General features: G+C 42.3%; 1 protein-coding gene across 5 annotated transcripts in view; it reads left to right on the top strand.

Annotated features, from left to right (window-relative positions):
- sptbn2 (spectrin, beta, non-erythrocytic 2) overlaps positions 1-16,584 on the top strand; it is a 50,483-nt gene extending 33,899 nt beyond the window's left edge. For 2 of the 5 annotated variants that reach the window (XM_070983874.1, XM_070983876.1), the window contains 29 exons: positions 90-392; positions 2,893-3,046; positions 3,174-3,568; positions 3,659-3,922; positions 4,005-4,216; positions 4,606-4,743; positions 4,864-5,083; positions 5,187-5,723; positions 6,586-6,788; positions 6,901-6,991; positions 7,205-7,351; positions 7,577-7,840; positions 8,121-8,345; positions 8,477-8,566; positions 8,748-9,026; positions 9,126-9,256; positions 9,376-9,580; positions 9,690-10,064; positions 10,156-10,400; positions 10,501-10,639; positions 10,812-10,896; positions 11,387-11,583; positions 11,766-11,893; positions 12,009-12,084; positions 13,235-13,312; positions 14,410-14,588; positions 15,144-15,317; positions 15,515-15,557; positions 15,697-16,584. In XM_070983874.1, the coding sequence (XP_070839975.1) occupies positions 90-392; positions 2,893-3,046; positions 3,174-3,568; positions 3,659-3,922; positions 4,005-4,216; positions 4,606-4,743; positions 4,864-5,083; positions 5,187-5,723; positions 6,586-6,788; positions 6,901-6,991; positions 7,205-7,351; positions 7,577-7,840; positions 8,121-8,345; positions 8,477-8,566; positions 8,748-9,026; positions 9,126-9,256; positions 9,376-9,580; positions 9,690-10,064; positions 10,156-10,400; positions 10,501-10,639; positions 10,812-10,896; positions 11,387-11,583; positions 11,766-11,893; positions 12,009-12,084; positions 13,235-13,312; positions 14,410-14,588; positions 15,144-15,317; positions 15,515-15,557; positions 15,697-15,909 (5,790 nt within the window). In that variant the 3' untranslated portion in view covers positions 15,910-16,584. The remainder of the gene's footprint in view (positions 1-89; positions 393-2,892; positions 3,047-3,173; positions 3,569-3,658; positions 3,923-4,004; positions 4,217-4,605; positions 4,744-4,863; positions 5,084-5,186; positions 5,724-6,585; positions 6,789-6,900; positions 6,992-7,204; positions 7,352-7,576; positions 7,841-8,120; positions 8,346-8,476; positions 8,567-8,747; positions 9,027-9,125; positions 9,257-9,375; positions 9,581-9,689; positions 10,065-10,155; positions 10,401-10,500; positions 10,640-10,811; positions 10,897-11,386; positions 11,584-11,765; positions 11,894-12,008; positions 12,085-13,234; positions 13,313-14,409; positions 14,589-15,143; positions 15,318-15,514; positions 15,558-15,696) is intronic. The other 3 variants (XM_070983877.1, XM_070983878.1, XM_070983875.1) reach the window with 2 other exon arrangements.
- The last annotated feature ends 1,821 nt before the right edge of the window (positions 16,585-18,405 follow it).

The raw sequence follows: 18,405 nt of genomic DNA on the forward strand, positions 1-18,405 counted from the left end.
AGAAAACACATAGTTGTGTGGCTACAGACATTTTTAACTTGAATACACTGAATAGTTTTACTGTGATAAGCTCATTTTCCTGTTATTAGGACAACTTTGGAACTGACTTGGGAGCAGTGGAAGCTGCCACCCGTAAACATGAGGCCATTGAGACAGACATTGGGGCATACTGGGAGCGTGTGGCTGCTGTAGAGGCCGTTGCCAAGGAGCTGGAGGCAGAGCGGTACCATGATGTACGGCGTATAATCGCGCGAAGGGATAATGTGCTACGACTCTGGGAATACCTGAAAGAGCTCCTGGCTGCACGCAGAGAACGGCTGAATGCCCATCGTGACCTACAGAGACTGTTTCAAGAGATGCGCTACATCATGGACTGGATGGGAGACATGAAGGTACTGACCCAGTCAAACAATAAATGCTTACACTATTTTAACAGTGATATCTCTTTTTGAATGACTGCGTTGCTTTCCAACATTGTGTAGGTTTTGTATTTAATCAGCAAAAAGGGATTTCTTAATCCTCTCAATTACGTGAGTGTTTGTTCACACATGTTCTCAGCAGCTTAAGTGTCTGCACTTATCAGAGGACCATTAACAGCACTAATTAGATTTTTACAGGACTAGCTTGAGCTGTGTTGCCTCTCATTGCTGGTTTTACTGAGGTTGGCTCAGGTAGACTTCAGTCACTGGGAGTAGCTACTTTCCTTCCTACATGGTGAAATCTGGTGACTCTATTCCCACATGCTGTGGTGATAATTCAGCCAGTCTTTGCTGCAATTGCCAGATGCAATTGCCTGATGGGCACGGACACAGCATTTTACAGTTAAGCTGCCACTGAAGAAGTTAATTATCCAGGTTACCAACTGACTGATTCTGATTATTAAATTAACAGTTGGCAGCATCACTGAGTGTACTTAATCTCCATGGTTCACATGTTTTTAGAAAATAATGGCGCTAGACCTCTAATAGAGGGCCTTTCATTCCTTTTTATGTTTTACCAGTGAATTCGCTGTATAGGTGCCCTAAATGTATAGCTCCTTCTTTCATTTTGTTGTTAATTTTCAATTGTTTTAAGCTTGTGAACATTTATCAATTGTGTGTCTGTTTAAAAGGTAGCATGTATGCCTTTCTCTGCTGCCTCAGATCATCAGTTATGACTGCATACTACTAGTACCTGTAAACAAATATTGCACTATTTGTTACCTTGAGCTTTGACAAAGTTAGCATTTTAGGTTTCATTCTTACATTTCTTGATTGAAATTGAGTATAAACAGGTGTTTATTTTGATGGAGGACAGCAGGGATGGGGATATAATATGTCTGTGTTTGTCTGGGGTGGAAATGATTAGGACATTAATTCATTTCTTCTGTAAATTTCAGTGATAACTGGAATCACACTGTTAATGTCTCTGTGATTCAATCACCATTACCATATAATTAGAATTAGAATGCTTGTGTAAAGTTTGTTTATTTGTTCTTTAATTGTGTTAGTACAATGTCCTGTTGTCATTTAATGGCCATTTGCTCTAGTGGCTCAGATTAGAGGAATTTTCTCTGCTGGCATTTGAGTTAGACTCTGGCTCACTGTGTGTTCAGGTTCATGGTTTTAAGCTACAGTTTATTGAAATTCTGTTGTCAGATTGTGTTATTGGTTTTTGGTCACTTTAAATGTCTTGAAGTGGAAAGCATGGCTCATAATATTGTTATGACTCAAAATTGCTATTTACATATATGCCTTTTATTAAAACAATTTTCACAGGAATGGGCGCATTTCACATATCCTATTGGTGGATACAATACTCAACCTAGTTTCAATTCAATTCAATTCAATTTATTTGTATAGCGCCAAATCACAACAGAAGTTGTCTCAGGACACTTTCCATATAGAGCTGGTACAGACCAAGCTCTTTTATCTACAAAGAAACCAACAATTCCCCCATGAGCAAGCACTTGGCGACAGTGGCGAGGAAAAACTTCCTTTTAACAGGCAGAAACCTCGAGCAGAACCAGACTCTGGGTGGGCGGCCATCTGCCTCGACCGGTTGGGTGAGAGAGGAAGAGCAAGAGAGGGAGAGTGAGTGAGTGAGACAGACAGACAGACAGACAGACAGACAGACAGACAGACAGACAGACAGACAGACAGACAGACAGACAGACAGACAGACAGACAGACAGACAGAAATGCAGTCAGAGAGAGAGACAGAGAGACAGACATGCAATCACAGTAACAGTGACAGTGGATGTAATAATAGCAGTAGCAGTTGCAGTGGATGTCAGGCAGGGCCAAGGCAGGAGACGCATCTGAAATCCACAATCCAGATTCAGCCACTGTCCATGGGAACCTGCAAGACGACAAAGCACAGAGACTCCGGGGAAGGAGCTAAGTTAGTAACACGCCGTGGTAGGACATGAGAGCGTGCGGATGGAGAGGGACAGAAGGACAGAGGAGCTTGGTGTATCTTTGGATGTCCCCCGACAGTCTAATCCTATAGCAGCATAACTAGGGGCTGGTCCAGGACAAGCCTGAGCCAGCCCTAACTATAAGCTTTATCAAAAAGGAAAGTTTTAAGCCTACTCTTAAATGTAGAGACAGTGTCTGCCTCCCGGACAAAGACTGGAAGATGGTTCCACAGGAGAGGAGCTTGATAGCTAAATGCTCTGACTCCTGTTCTGCTTTTTGAGACTTTAGGAACCATAAGTAGACCTGCATTCTGGGAACGCAGTGTTCGAGTAGGGCAATAAGGTACTATGAGCTCTTAAGATAAGAAGGTGCCTGGCCATTTATGGCTTTGTAAGTTTCCTGCTTTGTGGATGCTGTTGCAAACAGTGTTCAGATTTATTTGTTTTTTGATAATGGAATAACCATATATTCTACCGGACTGTGTCTGTTTCAGAGTCGTCTGCAGTCTCAGGACAGTGGCAAACATTTGCATGATGTGTTAGACCTGCTGCAGAAACATACTCTGGTAGAGGCTGACATTTCAGCTCAGGCAGAGAGGATCAAGGCAGTGCAGGGAGCTGCACAGCGCTTCACTTCCTATGAACAGGGTGAGTCTGCAAACATACATACTTGCACACATTCTCTGTAAGGACCATCCATCTTTAGTATGACCTATTTGTGTACAATATCTAGTACCATGTAGTACCATGTATTCTTGCATTTTTTAATTGGCAGCCTACAAACCATGTGAGCCGGGACTAGTTAGTGAGAAGGTTGACCTGCTGGGCCAAGCCTACGAGGAGCTCGGTCAGCTTGCTGGGAAACGTAGAGAGCGCCTAGAGGACTCGCGCCGCCTGTGGCAGTTCCTGTGGGATCTCGGAGAGGAAGCAGCCTGGATCAGAGAGCAGGAGCAGATTCTGGCCAGTGGAGACTGTGGCCGGGACCTCACTTCTTCCCTCCACCTGCTCAGCAAACACGAGGCTTTCAGGGATGAAATGGCGGCCCGCTATGGCCCCCTGAGTAACAGCATTGCTGCTGGAGAAGCTTTAATAAAGGAGGGACACTTTGGAGCCCCAGAGGTCACAGAGAGGATTCAAGATATCCGTGGACAGTGGGCACATCTGGAGGAGGTGGGTGGTGATCAGGATTCTTTGTATTTGTGCAGTATGAATCTATTTCCTCCAAATATAGCTTTTCTTCTTGTTCTCCCTGCTCCCCAGACCACGAAGCTCAGGGAGCAGAGTCTTAAGGAAGCGGTGGCCCTACACCAATTTCAGACAGATGCCAATGACATGGAGGCATGGATCATGGAGACACTTAGACAGGTGTCCAGTCAGGAGGTAGGCCACGATGAGTTCTCCACACAAACACTGGCTCGCAAGCAGAGGGAAATTGAGGAGGAGATCCAGAGCCACCACCCCCTCATCGACTCCCTGCACGAGCAGGCCCAAGCACTGCCACAGGCCTATGTACATTTCCCTGAGGTATGTGTGCTTTGTTTTTTATACCTCTTCAATGATGACAGGCTGTTTGTAGTACTAAATTATTGTTTATCGCTGACTTTAGGTGGACGGTCGCCTACCTGCTATTGAGCAGCGCTATGAAGAACTAGAGTCTCTGTCAGCAGCTCGGCGCCAGGCTCTGGAGGGTGCCCTGGCCCTCTACCGCATGTTTAGCGAAGCTGGTGCCTGCCAGCTCTGGGTAGAGGAAAAGGAGCAGTGGTTGGATGGCATGGAGATCCCTACCAAGCTAGAGGACTTGGAGGTGGTGCAGCAGAGGTTAGTGTGGGCACAAGGGAAGCAAAGAATTTTAGTGCAGAAGATTTCTGTTTCTAAAAAACATGGCTGATTTTGTATCCATCGAAATCTATTCAAGTTGGACACATTGAAAATGAGACTTATTGGTGTAAAAAAAACAACTTAAAATCTATTCAGATAATTACATTTCTGAAATCGTGTAGTGATGAAACCACTAATGATGAATGATGAAACAATCATCAATACATTGTTTTGTAGCACCATCTTGTTCTTAAAAGTTTTTTAAATGGCACTGCTGTCTCTCACGTATGAAGTAAATTTATCATCTACAGACATATCTCCTCTAGATTAGATGAGACTGAGTAAATTGAATGAGTAAATTGATGCCGGTCTATTATTTATGCCTGCAGATTTGAAACACTGGAACCTGAGATGAACAACCTAGGTACTCGTGTCACTGATGTGAACCAGGTGGCTGAGCAGCTGCTGAAGTCCGACAACTGTAACAAAGACCAAATCCACCAGACACGAGACCAACTGAACAACAGGTCAGAGCTAACATACAACTCATAGTAAAAGCCACTACTTTACACTGAAATACATATGTAGTCATTGAGCACTGTGGTTAGCATTTTTAGTTTTAATATTACCTTTGGTGTGATCCCTAGATGGAAGGAGTTTGAGCAACTGGCTGGTCAAAAGAAACAAGACCTAGAGTCGGCCCTTAACATCCAGAACTATCACTTGGAATGTAATGAGATACAGACTTGGATGAAGGAAAAGACCAAGGTGATTGAATCCACTCAGAGCCTGGGCAATGACCTGGCAGGAGTGATGGCACTGCAACGCAAACTCACTGGCATGGAGAGGGACCTGGAGGCCATTCAGGTACAGAGAGCTCACATGCGGTGACTTACTGGTGAGGAATGGAAATAGAACACTATACATTAATATCACTTCTGCATTTCAATCATGTTTCATGACCTTTCAGGGCAAATTGGATGACCTGAGAAATGAGGCAGAAAAGCTGGCCAAGGAACATCCAGATCAGGCTGGAGAGATCCAAGGACGCCTGGCTGAGATTCAAGAAGTGTGGGAGGAGTTGAATGCCACCATGAAGCGGCGTGAGGAGTCATTGGGCGAAGCCAGCAAGCTACAGGGCTTCCTTAGGGATTTGGATGACTTCCAGTCATGGCTGTCCCGCACCCAGACAGCCGTGGCCTCAGAGGACATTCCCACCTCTCTGCCTGAGGCAGAGAGTTTGCTAGCCCAACACGAGAATATTAAGAATGAGGTAGATAACTATAAGGAGGACTATGAGAAGATGCGTGCAGTTGGTGAAGAGGTGACCCAAGGTCAGACAGATGCCCAGCACATGTTCTTGGCCCAGAGGCTCCAGGCTCTGGACACTGGCTGGCATGAGTTGCGTCGCATGTGGGAGAATCGCCACAGTCTTTTGGCCCAAGCCTTTGACTTCCAGACTTTCTTGAGAGACGCAAAGCAAGCGGAGGCTTTCCTCAACAGCCAGGTTAGGAAAACACACAATGGAATTGCAGCCTGTGCCAGAGAGCCGTGGCTTCATTGAAACAAGAATCATGTACCAACGTGCAGCATTATTGGCAGAGTCTGTAGTCCAGCAGTCAGTGCCAAATTCAAAGCTAAATAACTGTGTCTACCTGAAATACTATATAATACTGTATAATTTAAGTGGATGATAAGGTGTTAAAGCAGAGCATGGGTTAAGGTAACAATGAGTTCAATAGAAATCTAAATGTAATTCAAATTTTTCACAAGATCACCTGCCCTCCTGGCCCTTCCATTATTCTCTATGACTAAAATCTGTTTTATTACATACTAAAATTGTCATATTAATAACAGCAATAATAATAATAATAAAGCAAATTGGTAAATCTTAAACAACGATTTTACATTGCTTTTTATTTGTTTTTTTCCTAAGCTTAAATTGTCAGAAATATGTTTACCTTAGATTAGTTTTTATTCTAATGCTGTTAATATATAACCCATAGGCCTAGGTCTGTATTGTGTAGGCGACTATACCAAGTGTACTGTCACATCATAAAGTCCAGACACCTACTATTATAGTTCTAAGTGGCACAAAAAATAGAATGAGCAGAAATTTATGTTAATTCACCTATAAGGACGGGAACAACCTAAAAGTAGGGATTCAAAGACTGCTGCAGCAAATTAATGTAGATTGTTAAAAAAAACAAGAAATGCAATTTGTAGCCCATTCTAGTTTTGAATTCTTCAGTATATCCAGTGTTTGTTTTAGTAAGTAAGTAAACTGACAGACTGCAAATTCAAGAAAAATAATGGGAATTAGATAACTGCAGATGAGAAATAATAACATTCCTTTCCTCTCTGTGTAGGAGTATGTGCTGTCCCACACAGAGATGCCCACCAGTCTTCAGGGAGCAGAGGAGGCCATTAAAAAACATGAGGATTTCCTCACCACCACAGAGGCGAGTGAGGAGAAGATAACTGGTGTGGTGGAGGCTGGACGACGGCTCATTAATGACTGTAATGCAAACTCTGATAAGATCCAGGAAAAAGTTGATTCCATCCAGGAAAGGTTAGAGCCAAAGGAAAAGAAGGGAGGAAAAAACCCCTTATTCATGTAAGTTTTCTTCTTAATGTGATGTTTGAAGAGTGGCTTAATTAACTTTCTCCTTAATTTTCTCCAGGCATCTTAAGAATAAGAAGGCTGCAAATGAATTGCTAGCAAAACTTAAGGATAACCGTGAACTTCAGCACTTCCTCCAAGATGGACAGGAGGTAAAACATAATTTTAAATGAAATAATACCATGTTGAAAAAATACGTAAAGATGCTTGAGAGATAAATGTGTCAAAGTCATGCATAGTATTGTGAGTAGAAACGTCCTCTGTAATCATAATAAACAAGCTAACAAATATGTGTTTATCACCTGTTTTTCTTCATAAGAACATTAACAATAATGCTTATTCCATATGCTATTCTCTTTTTGCAGCTCACATTGTGGATCAATGAGAAGATGCTAACAGCACAGGACATGTCTTATGATGAAGCCAGAAATCTTCACAGCAAGTGGCAGAAACATCAGGCCTTCATGGCAGAGCTGGCCTCCAACAAAGACTGGCTTGACAAAATTGATAAGGTGTGGCCACTTTTCCATTGATTATTAGCATTAATGAGGAAACATTATTGAATAAAATTGAAGAAAATATTTTTTTGTTCCGAAACAGTACATGAACATCCACCCTGTTGATGTGATTGTTAATGGGTAGATAATAAGGCTAGCTAGTGTTTCATTAATTAATTTTCCTTCGCACTGCCAAATTACTGTCAATGAAGCCTTGTCCTTGTTTCCTATGTCCACCAGGAGGGTCAGGCATTGGTGGCAGAGAAGCCGGAGTTGAAACCTGTTGTTCAGCAGACCCTGGAGGACCTGCAGCGTCAGTGGGAGGAGCTGGAGGGTACCACCCGCACCAAGGCCCAGTGCTTGTTTGATGCTAACCGGGCAGAACTCTTTACACAGAGCTGCTCTGCTCTGGATGTCTGGCTGAAAAATCTTGAGAGTCAACTGCAAAGTGATGACTATGGCAAAGATTTGACCAGCGTCAACATCCTGCTCAAGAAGCACCAGGTAGACCACACCATGAAAGCAAATCATAATGTTTGCTGCCAAGAAATACCGTTGTATTACAGAGCTTTAACGGTGGTTAAAAAAAATAATTTATCAGGTAGATAAGAACTCTGATTTTAAATGTGCTAAAGAAACTATATACAATAATTAAACAATTTAATCTCTCACGTAATGTAAGAATATTTTATAAATTTAAATGTGTAACCAGTCAGATCCATTTGGTGGAGACTGCCAAATGTCATATCTTTGTGTCTGACATCTTTGTACTGTCCCTGTATAGATGCTGGAGCACCAGATGGAGGTCAGAGAGAAGGAGGTGCAGTCCCTCCAGTCGCAGGCTCTGGCCCTGTCCCAGGAGGACGCTGGGCTCGCTGAGGTAGATGGACAGCAAAGGCGTGTCACTGACAACTTCGCCAACCTTCAGGATCCTCTCAGACTGAGGAGACAGCAACTACTTGCCTCCAAAGAAGCACATCAATTCAACAGAGATCTGGAGGATGAAATTGTGAGTGTGATTACCTGACTGACTGCATCAAGCAGTTATGGAGTCACTAAGTGTACTATTGTACTACTATTGTATCCTGTTTTGTCTGATGCTCATGTTTTATTCATTTCATCATTCTGTTTTTCTCTCAGCTATGGGTGAGAGAAAGGATGCCCCTGGCGACTTCCACAGACCATGGAAAAGACCTGCCCACTGTACAGCTGCTAATCAAGAAAAACCAGGTACATGCAGTTGCAGAATCATTAATTACTAGTACTTTGTTTAAAATGTTGTAACACGGGGCAACGAAAAGGACTCACAATGACTCACACTCATTGTCATCTCTAAATGATTAAATACCTTCAATGAGTATAAAAGCAAATGTGAAGCACAGAAATTGCCAACCATCCACTTCTCGATCAGACATTGCAGAAAGAGATTCAGGGCCACCAGCCTCGCATCAACGACATCCATAGACGAGGTGAGACCCAGAGCCAGGTAGATGGTGAGAGACAGTCTGCCCTAGAGGAGCGTCTTGTTGAGCTGCGGGACCTCTGGGACAAGCTGATTGCAGAGACAGACAAGCGCCACGCCCGTCTGATAGAGGCAAATCGGGCCCAACAGTTCTATGCAGATGCAGCGGAGGCAGAGGCTTGGATGGGAGAGCAAGAGCTGCACATGATGTCAGAGGAAAAAGCCAAGGTAAGATGAGGCAAAACAAAACACGGAATTGGTCTTAGTGACACTCTTTTACAATCGTCTGACTTTGGAAAACCTGATAATTTTGTGTTTGTCTCCCAGGATGAGCAAAGTGCACTTGTGATGGTCAAGAAGCACCAGACCCTGGAACAGGCACTGGAGGACTATGCCCAAACCATTCACCAGCTAGCCAACAGCAGCCGCCTCATGGTCACCAGTGAACACCCAGAGAGGTGAGAGCACACAAAAACATCTGAATGTTGAATTGTCAACCATGACGTATGCCCTCTTATGAACAAAGTTGTACACCTACAGCCACTGATCTATCTTCCTCTCATTGTTTTGTAAACAGCGAGAGAATCACCTTACGGCAAGCCCAAGTGGACAAGCTCTATGCAGGGTTGAAAGACCTTGCTGAGGAGCGTCGTGGACGGCTTCAGGAGAGGCTGCGACTGACCCAGCTGAAACGGGAGGTGGATGACCTGGAACAGTGGATTGCTGAGAGGGAGGTGGTTGCTGGTTCCCATGAACTAGGACAGGACTATGAGCATGTCACAGTGAGTTTTTTTTTTTTCTCAGTCACATGCTTTGGAGACACTGAGGCTTAGGGAAATTTAGCTGAATTAATTGTTTTCCACTTTTGCCCTGATTTTTTTCTTTCAACAGATGCTGAGGGACAAGTTCCGGGAGTTTGCTCGTGACACCAGCACCATTGGCCAAGAGCGTGTAGATGGTGTAAATGGGCTGGCAGATGACCTGATTGAGTCGGGTCATCCTGAGAATGCCAGCGTGGCTGAGTGGAAGGACGGGTTAAACGAGGCTTGGGCTGATCTGCTGGAGCTGATTGACACACGCACACAGATGTTGGCAGCCTCCTATGAGTTGCACCGCTTCCATCAGGATGCCATGGAGGTGCTTGGACGTGTTAAGGAGAAGAGGGAGGGGCTTCCCTCTGACCTCGGCCGCGACCTGAACACTGTTCAGCATCTACACAGACAGCACAACACTTTCGAAAATGACATCCAGGCCCTCAGTGGACAGGTCAGCTATCTGTTCATACAGACGTCTCCTGTGAGATTCCAAGAGAGCAATGTGAATCGAAAACCGAATGTCTTCCTCTTCAACCTCCTAGGTGAACCAGGTGCAAGATGATGCTGCACGGCTGCAAAAGGCCTATGCTGGGGAGAAAGCTGATGACATTCACAGGAGCGAACATGCTGTGACTTCTGCCTGGGAGGGCCTGCTCGAGGCTGGTCAGGCCCGTAGACTCCTCCTGCTGGACACCGTGGAGAAGTTCCGCTTCTTTAACATGGTGCGAGACCTCATGCTCTGGATGGATGGTGTCAACCTGCAGATTGATGCACATGACAGCCCAAGGTGAGTCTCTTCTTATGCTTCATTGTTCCAGTTACTGGAATGAATGCTGTTATGAACAACATTATATTAAGTCTCGCCTCTCTCCATTCTGTGGTCCCAGGGATGTATCTTCTGCAGGGTTGGTTATTGCCAATCATCAGGACATCAAATCAGAGATTGAGACCAGGGCAGACAGCTTTACTGCCTGTATTGAGATGGGAAACACTCTCATCAACAACAATCACTATGCAGCTGATGAGGTATTGTGTAATAGGTCACGTTCAATGTTTTCTGCAGTCATTTCAATGCATATTTACAAGAAATAACCAAGTAAACAGGAAAGGAGTCATAGTTATTGGCTTTTTGTGAGGTTATTTCTTAATGTCAGTCTTTTCATGTGTCATCTCATTGCTGAATGTTCTTTATTCACAGATCCGAGAGAAACTGTCTCAACTACAGGAAAAGAGAGACAAAATCAACAAAAAGTGGCAAGACAAGATGGACCATTTACAAATTGGTATGGGTGCTCTCCATGTTTTTGAGTCTGTATACGGGCACGTTGAATCTAATACAACCATGGCAAAAAACAAAAACAAAAACAGGAGGGATACGTTGGTGTGGACGTGTTGTTACAGGGTAAAGATAGCAAATAAAATACAAACAGGTATGTCCAGTTTGAAGACATATTAGGTGCACATTTTTCCTTTGTCAAGACTTGTAATGTATACAGCACAATGCTGCAAGGCACACAATGATACTGTATTCTACAAAGCATGTGTGCTTCCATGTATTTGGTTGGTGTTCATTGCTCAATGTGTAAAGTGGAAAAATGGACTAACATTTTGGTTTGTCTGCATTTGTTTTTATTTGTTTATTTTGTGCAGAGCTATTGTTTGTCTGAAAGGGCCATAAGTGTGTGGCGTGCACTTGACTACTAGTACTTTCTAATATACTGTATTTCTTAATTTGTCCCTCTGTTTTCTGCTCACCTTTTCTCTGCATCTCAGTGCTGGAGGTGTTGCAGTTTGGACGCGATGCCTATGTGGCAGAGTCTTGGTTGGCAGGGCAAGAACCTCTGGTGCGAGCGGCAGAGCTGGGCACAAATGTGGATGAGGTAGAGAGCCTAATTAAGCGCCATGAGGCCTTTGAGAAACTTGCTGCAGCCTGGGAAGACCGCTTTGTGCTACTGGAGAAACTCACTACGGTAAGTAGAGAGTTGACTTAAAACACAAAACTGTGTGTGTATTTGACAATGCTTTGGTTTGTTCCAAATGTCTTGGTAGATAAATGTTCGCCTCTCATTGATGAATGTAGGCACTGATTTTTCCCTCACTCATAAGGTGTTAGGTTTACAGTAGAAGGCATTACTTATTTCCCATTTTTCAGCTTGAAGAACATGAGATCCAGAGGAGGCGAGAGGAAGAGGAGAGAGCACGGCGACCCCCTACGCCGCCCCCAGCAGAAGAAGTGGCACAATCTGAGACAGAAAGTCATGCACATGATTCTGCAGCCAGGTAAACCAAAGGGGAGCAGAACAGTGTTGGTGTACAGTATCAAAAGACATTGTTTTGTTTTTTTTGTTGTTTTTGTTTTTCTTATTTACATGCTTTCCTCTGCCCTCAAACACAGAACTAGTCTAGACCAGACCACACTCAATCAGTCGGTGTCAGTGAATGGAGTACACAGCGACAATGACACATCGCAGGTGAGACATGTTTTGTAAATCCAAATGCTTTGAGTGTGACAGTGTTTCTGCTCTGTGGTGCAGTAGAGTCATGTCTACCATGTCTTCAATCTAAGTTTTTATCTTGAGGCTCTACCATGTAGTGTCTTTTCCTTGTCATCTTGCCTCATCTCCTCTATTCTGACATGGAATTGTATGTCTCTCAAACTGCGTTTAAAAGTTTAATAGAGAAAGAGAATTGAGAAAAACAACAACATATATTTGCGTTAATGTTTTCATGAGATTTTCACATGGAAAGATTTGCTAATATTACAATACTACCAAATTATCAACAAAGGGAAACTTTTTCCAAATTAATAATTTCATGAAAATATAGATTTTTAAAAGAAATCAAACCTGTGAGTCTGTCATACATACATAAACAATACACAGTGTAACTGTATGTGAGTGTGTGTCCCTGTCTGTCTGTCTGTTCTACTCCTATCAACAGCATTGTTTCGTACATATTTCCTTGTCATATAATGACATGTCACTGTTATTCAATCTAAGTATCTTTATACTTTACCAAAGACTATGTGTATATGTAGAGTACTTATGAAATATTAATTCAAGCAAAATTCCCAGAAACAGTATATGTCAGCAATGTTTTACATTAGGGATAAGCAGCAAGTTTCACCGATGGGTATTGTTGATGATACTTGATGAATAAGTTTGTATTGTGGAAGCAGTTTTTCTGAAAAGTATCAGCCCCACCTGGGGTCAGAGGAGGAAACTCACCCACCACTTCAGGAACCCTGGTTCAGTTGGACAGGGTACCTATGAGGAGGGGGTAGGGTTCCAGTAGGATACAGGAAACTTCCATGCATGGGAACACAATCCAAGCCCTCTGGCAGATGAAAATAAGCACCTGGTGCTGCTTCATTGTTTGATGGCATGATGGCAGTCTCCACTGGCTGCTTGTGGAAAGCAGAAGTAAACGTATGTTTAGGTCTGCAGCTGACACGAGAGAAAAGAATCAAAGAAAGGGAGTCATTAATTGAACTTCACTGATGTCATGGTTAATCCACACAGTTCCTAATCCTAATGGTAATGTGTCTGAAAAATCTACTAACTTTCAAGTTTCTGCCACAGACAAAGACCTCATAACAATTTCTTATTGCGTTTTTACCAGCAGTCATTATCGCTATCGTTGTCAGTGGGAAAGAAATCAGAGCCTAAGCGTGTGTGTAAGCCAAAGCAGCCGGAGCGTGTGAGTACCAAGCCATGGTCAGCTTTGTAGCTTCCCCTCGCCCCTGTCACAGCCTCCGCTCAGCTCCTGGTCAACTGCAGCGCCTCTTTTTTTCTATCGAGAAGCCACTGCTCTCTGTCACAGATGCAAACCATTGCTTTATTTATTCATGCACCTCGTGGTTTTTCATTAATGTGTCCCACTGCTGTTTAAAGGCATGATGCAGATTCATGAACAGATTGTTTTCATGGATCAATCTACTGTTATATATGTGCTCATATTGACCAGGACAGGAGTGACTGTAAATGTGAAGCACAAACTTGTAAATGTGGTGATATTTGTAGCTGTTTCAAGCCACTTTATATGTAGTTTGTTTTAGTCTTTTCCCTATATGTGTACACTTCCTCTGATCCGTGTGAAAGTCACTTGATGGAGTCATTTAACTGCACTAGAAAAAAGGTTTATTGAGAGGGCAGAAAGACAAATGAGTACTTTAAAAGGTGTCCTGTTGTCTGTGGATTGCATATTTAAGAGTCATATTGTAGAAATAAAAGCCAGAATACACTTTATCCAAAAGATTTGCAGGATCAAGGCTTTAGATTGCTGTAATTGAGAGTATGCTCATGTGTGATATGGTCTGTGTTTGTGTGTTACAGTGTAGATTATCATTTATTCATTTACAGTTGTTCAATAAATAGCTGAGACTTGTTTGAAGAGGAAAGATTATCTTATATAGAAGTTTGTATATGCCTCTGTTTCAAAATCTGGTATCAGCCTCCTTTGGTACATTTGGGTTATTTTTGGAAATGTTAACATTTTAACTGTTCATGTTCAATGCAGCATGCATGTTTCCCACATGTATATTTAATTTGATTATATGTCTGACCCATGAGTGACTGTAATTGTCCTGTTTAATATCAGTGTACTGTGTGATTATGTGGACCTTCTGAACCCATGCTATGGTGTTATCTCAGGTAATCATACAGTGCCATCAAAGCAAGCGTCATCATGGCTTTTCATGTATGGCTGTGAATGGCTGCTTTGCTGCTCACTGCGTCCATCCAACCATGTGTTTGTCTACCTCCTCACCACCATTCATGTTCTGATGTTAACAACAGGGCTCAGAGTCCGAGTCGGTGAACGGACCAGGTAGGGACAGTGGGCTGGCATCCTCTCGCCTTGAACCGTCTGCCACGTTACCGAGCAGGGGTGGAGCAGAGTCTGAGCCAGAAACCATGGAGGGGATGCTCTGTCGAAAACAGGAGATGGAGTCCCACAGCAAAAAGGCAGCTACCAGGTGAGTAAATTAAGTCCATTATACAACCCTAATTCCAAAAAAGTTGGGACTTTTTTGTGTCTGTGTAAAACATAGATACAACAGAATCCTTTCTGACATATAGTCAATTGAAAACAGTACAACGACAATATATTTAAGGTTTTACCTTTACATGGACTCAGGAACACTTCTTAAAACAGCTGTTGGTAAGCACAGGCCATTTGCAAATGATTGCATTCTGTATTTATGTTTTACACAGCTTCCCAACTTTTTTTAGAATTGGGGTTGTTAGACAATGAAGACTTGATTTTAGGTTTTTTAGGTTAGATTAAAGTTGGTGGTGTTTCAATCTGTCATAACGTGTCTCATCTGCCATCCTAGAGAAATATATGCTGTAAAACTCCAGGTTCATATCTTTACCTTATTTTATCTGATTTTTAAGAGTTATTTCTTTTTAAAGTTGTGTTTTGCCATCTTACTACCTTTCTGAGGTATATACTATATATTAAAAAATATATGTAGTTTTGTTTAACTGCAGTAAAAGCTGTTCCTAATCCTGTTTCTTTGCTCCCGTAGGTCCTGGCAGAACGTGTACTGTGTCTTAAGAAAAGGAAGCCTCGGTTTCTACAAAGATGGCAAGAGCGCTAGTAATGGTATTCCATACCACGGAGAGGTACCCATCAGCCTTGGAGAGGCCGTGTGTGAGGTAGCCCATGACTATAAGAAGAGGAAACATGTGTTCAAGCTCAGGTAAGAAGAGACTTGGTAGCTCAAAACCTCAGATCAAGGTTTCCTGGTACAGAACTGTTCCCTGATTTTATAAATAAAATGAGAGGCTGTGATGGAAAAAAAAAAAAAAAACAAGAAGAGAGCATTCTAGTGAGATGTTTTAGACTTGATAGCTTATCCATGACTAATGGTTTATGTCATTAACACTGTGTCTGCAGGCTAGGCGATGGAAAAGAGTACCTGTTCCAAGCAAAGGATGAGGTGAGATAGATAGAACAGAATTACTTTACCAACAGAAACAATTAGATACAAATTATGTTTGTGTGAAATCAAGTATTGTTGGTGTGCTTTGACTGTGCCTGAATAGTGAAGTAAAATAAAGGTTTTTGATTCTCCAAAGCCGGAAATGAGCTCCTGGATCCGTTCCATCCTCGGCTCCATTCCAACGGGATCAGGAGACTCACCCGGAGGTCCTCGGGCGCTCAGCCGTGCCATGACAATGCCTCCCATCTCCCCCAGCTCAGGTGAAGCCGGAGGCGTTACCATGCGCAACAAAGATGGGAAGGAGAAGGATCGCGAGAAGAGGTTCAGCTTCTTTGGCAAGAAAAAATAGAACATTTGTTAAACCATTGATGGGAAGCTACATTTGTCAAAAATTCAACAAACTGAAGCAGGCAGAAAGGAAAGTACAAACAGGTCACACAAACACACTGCTCTCAGTGCAGGCCCCAAGGAATTCGTTGACAGCTGCTGTACGTGGCTTACAGAGAACTTTGTTTCTTTTCTTTCTCTCTGATTCTCTCCCTTGCCACTTTTCTCTGTCAGTTACTTTTTTGTTCCCCCAATCCATATTTTGCATTTAACTGCGGCCAACAATGAAAGTCCTCATCCAGTTTCAGGTCATTTCAGCCAACCAGCAGAGCTTATTAGTCTGAGGCAGCAGCAGGTGTGGTTGGTATTAGCAGGGATCCAGGCCTAGTTCTGTTCCAGTCCACCAAAATGGCTCTCCTTCAGCAAGAATATTTTCTCGACAGTGAGTCTTGACTAGCTGAGCCGTTTTGGTGCCTCGCCACTAATAAATGATGGATGATGGCTTTCCACCGTGGTGCACTCTGGTATTTCCCCATCTGCAAGAGCTTTCTCTTTGGGAGGAATCACATCGTCTCTTTTTCCGTTCTTGGTATTGATGTTATTAACCTGACCAATATTATTGCTGTTATTATTATAATTATTATTATTTATCTTTTGCTATTGCTGGTTTGAGAAAATAAACTAATGAATTTGCCAGTAGATAATCTTGATTCATGTTGTGGAAAGAAACAAATTTGGTTAAACTAGTGGAGAATGTTGGGCTTGCCCTTGTATGTATTATCATTATTATTATTATTATTATTATTTTTTTAGGAATGACAGTTTATGAGGTGTTTTGAGGAAAAAATAAAGCTCTTTACATTTTAGCAGTGTGCAGTAAGTGATCACAAGTTTCATTGGGAATATATATATATATATATGTCTATATATATATATATATATAGACACATATATATATAGAAACTGATTTTTTATTTTCCCTAATTTTGCCTGTATTTGATTATTTCTTTTGAGTGATCTTTTCTGCTTGATTTTCGACTCTTTTTTTCTGTACAAAACAGAGAAGGTTAGTTTTCTAGTGTGTGCGTGCGCGTGTGTGTGCGTGTGTGAATTGTGGTGCTGTGGATTTTGCACGTTTATGTTATTCCTGATCAAACGTGGCCAGATGAATGCTGCTTTTCAGTCCACAAATGTAGACAGAAACCAGGCACAAACATAAAATAATCTGACTGGAATGATTTCATAAAATCAGCTTTTCGTTGCTTTTGTTTTTTTTTTTATATGTAAGCTTGACATTACCAGTGAAGCTCCTCAAGGCGGTTTCATTATTTCTGTTTTAGTCTTCTGATATCTATTTCTGTTCTCTCTCTCTCCTGGTGTGAAGGCATGGGGGCAGTTTGTAGATAAAAAGCTGAAGCACATTTTCTGTGGCAGACCACAGGGACAGGACAGCAGGACAGATGGACAGCTGACAGGTCCCATTACAGGTGAAGTGAGGAGTGTGGAAGTGAGATTGGATAGGCAGTGAAGAATGCGCTTTAAGTGCTACTAGACAGAGAGAGTTGTACTGAGCCTTACTTGAACCCACTACAGATACACTGAACCCCTTTTTACAAACCCACCCTCCATTCGAACAGTCTTAAAGGAAGCTTTGTTAGTACGAAGGTGTGTGTTAAAAATGTGCCCTGTGGCAATGATCTAATGTATGTCAGTGGAATATATATGCAGGCACAATTTGAATTAACAGGAAAAGTCCTAACATGTCGGTTAGATGAGCTTTGCGCTCTTGCATATGTGGCATGACTTCATGTAGGTTTATACTTGTATGTGTCTCATCGTTGCATCTGTTCTCTTCCATGTTGATGTACTCTGAAAACATGAGATCACTTCATATTCAGGGTTGGAGAGCAATTAATGATGTGTAATTGGCATTCACAATAATCTAAAAACAAGATAATGGCAATCCAGTATACAAAGTTAATGTAAAAAAGAGTAAGTGTTTCCTCAAATGCTGTACATGTTTGAAATAAAAAGGGCATTTATAGTATATTGTGAGACTGTAGGCAGTAGTGCATTTTCATATAAGTATCTTCTGACCATTGGATTGGTTGTTAACTGTTATTATAGTCAGTCAGTTGAATCAATGCGCTAATTTGCCTTTTCTAACTGCCAAAATGCAACAGGAAGTTACTGGATAACAATTCTGAATTAAAGAGTTTAATGGATTTTCTTACAGGTACGTTGCAAATAATTATTTGTAATTTATTACATCTCCAGAATAACTCTTTAAAGCTGTTAATCGCCTGGATGTGTAGTCCATGCCTTGGAGAGCTGATTAGTCCACAGGAATGTCACACCAAACTGTTGTGACAACACAAGCAGCTGGGAGTAAATGTGGATTTGGTTGTAGTTTAAACAGGTTGGCCTTATTTTCCAGTCCCTAATGAATGTGGAGCTGGTACTCAAGTCAAAGACCCATCAAGTCAAAGAGGAGCCACTCTGAGGCTATTGAACTGGG

The sequence above is a fragment of the Chaetodon trifascialis genome, chromosome 16 (genome assembly GCF_039877785.1).
Source record: "Chaetodon trifascialis isolate fChaTrf1 chromosome 16, fChaTrf1.hap1, whole genome shotgun sequence".
In the NCBI taxonomy this organism is placed as follows: domain Eukaryota; kingdom Metazoa; phylum Chordata; class Actinopteri; order Chaetodontiformes; family Chaetodontidae; genus Chaetodon; species Chaetodon trifascialis.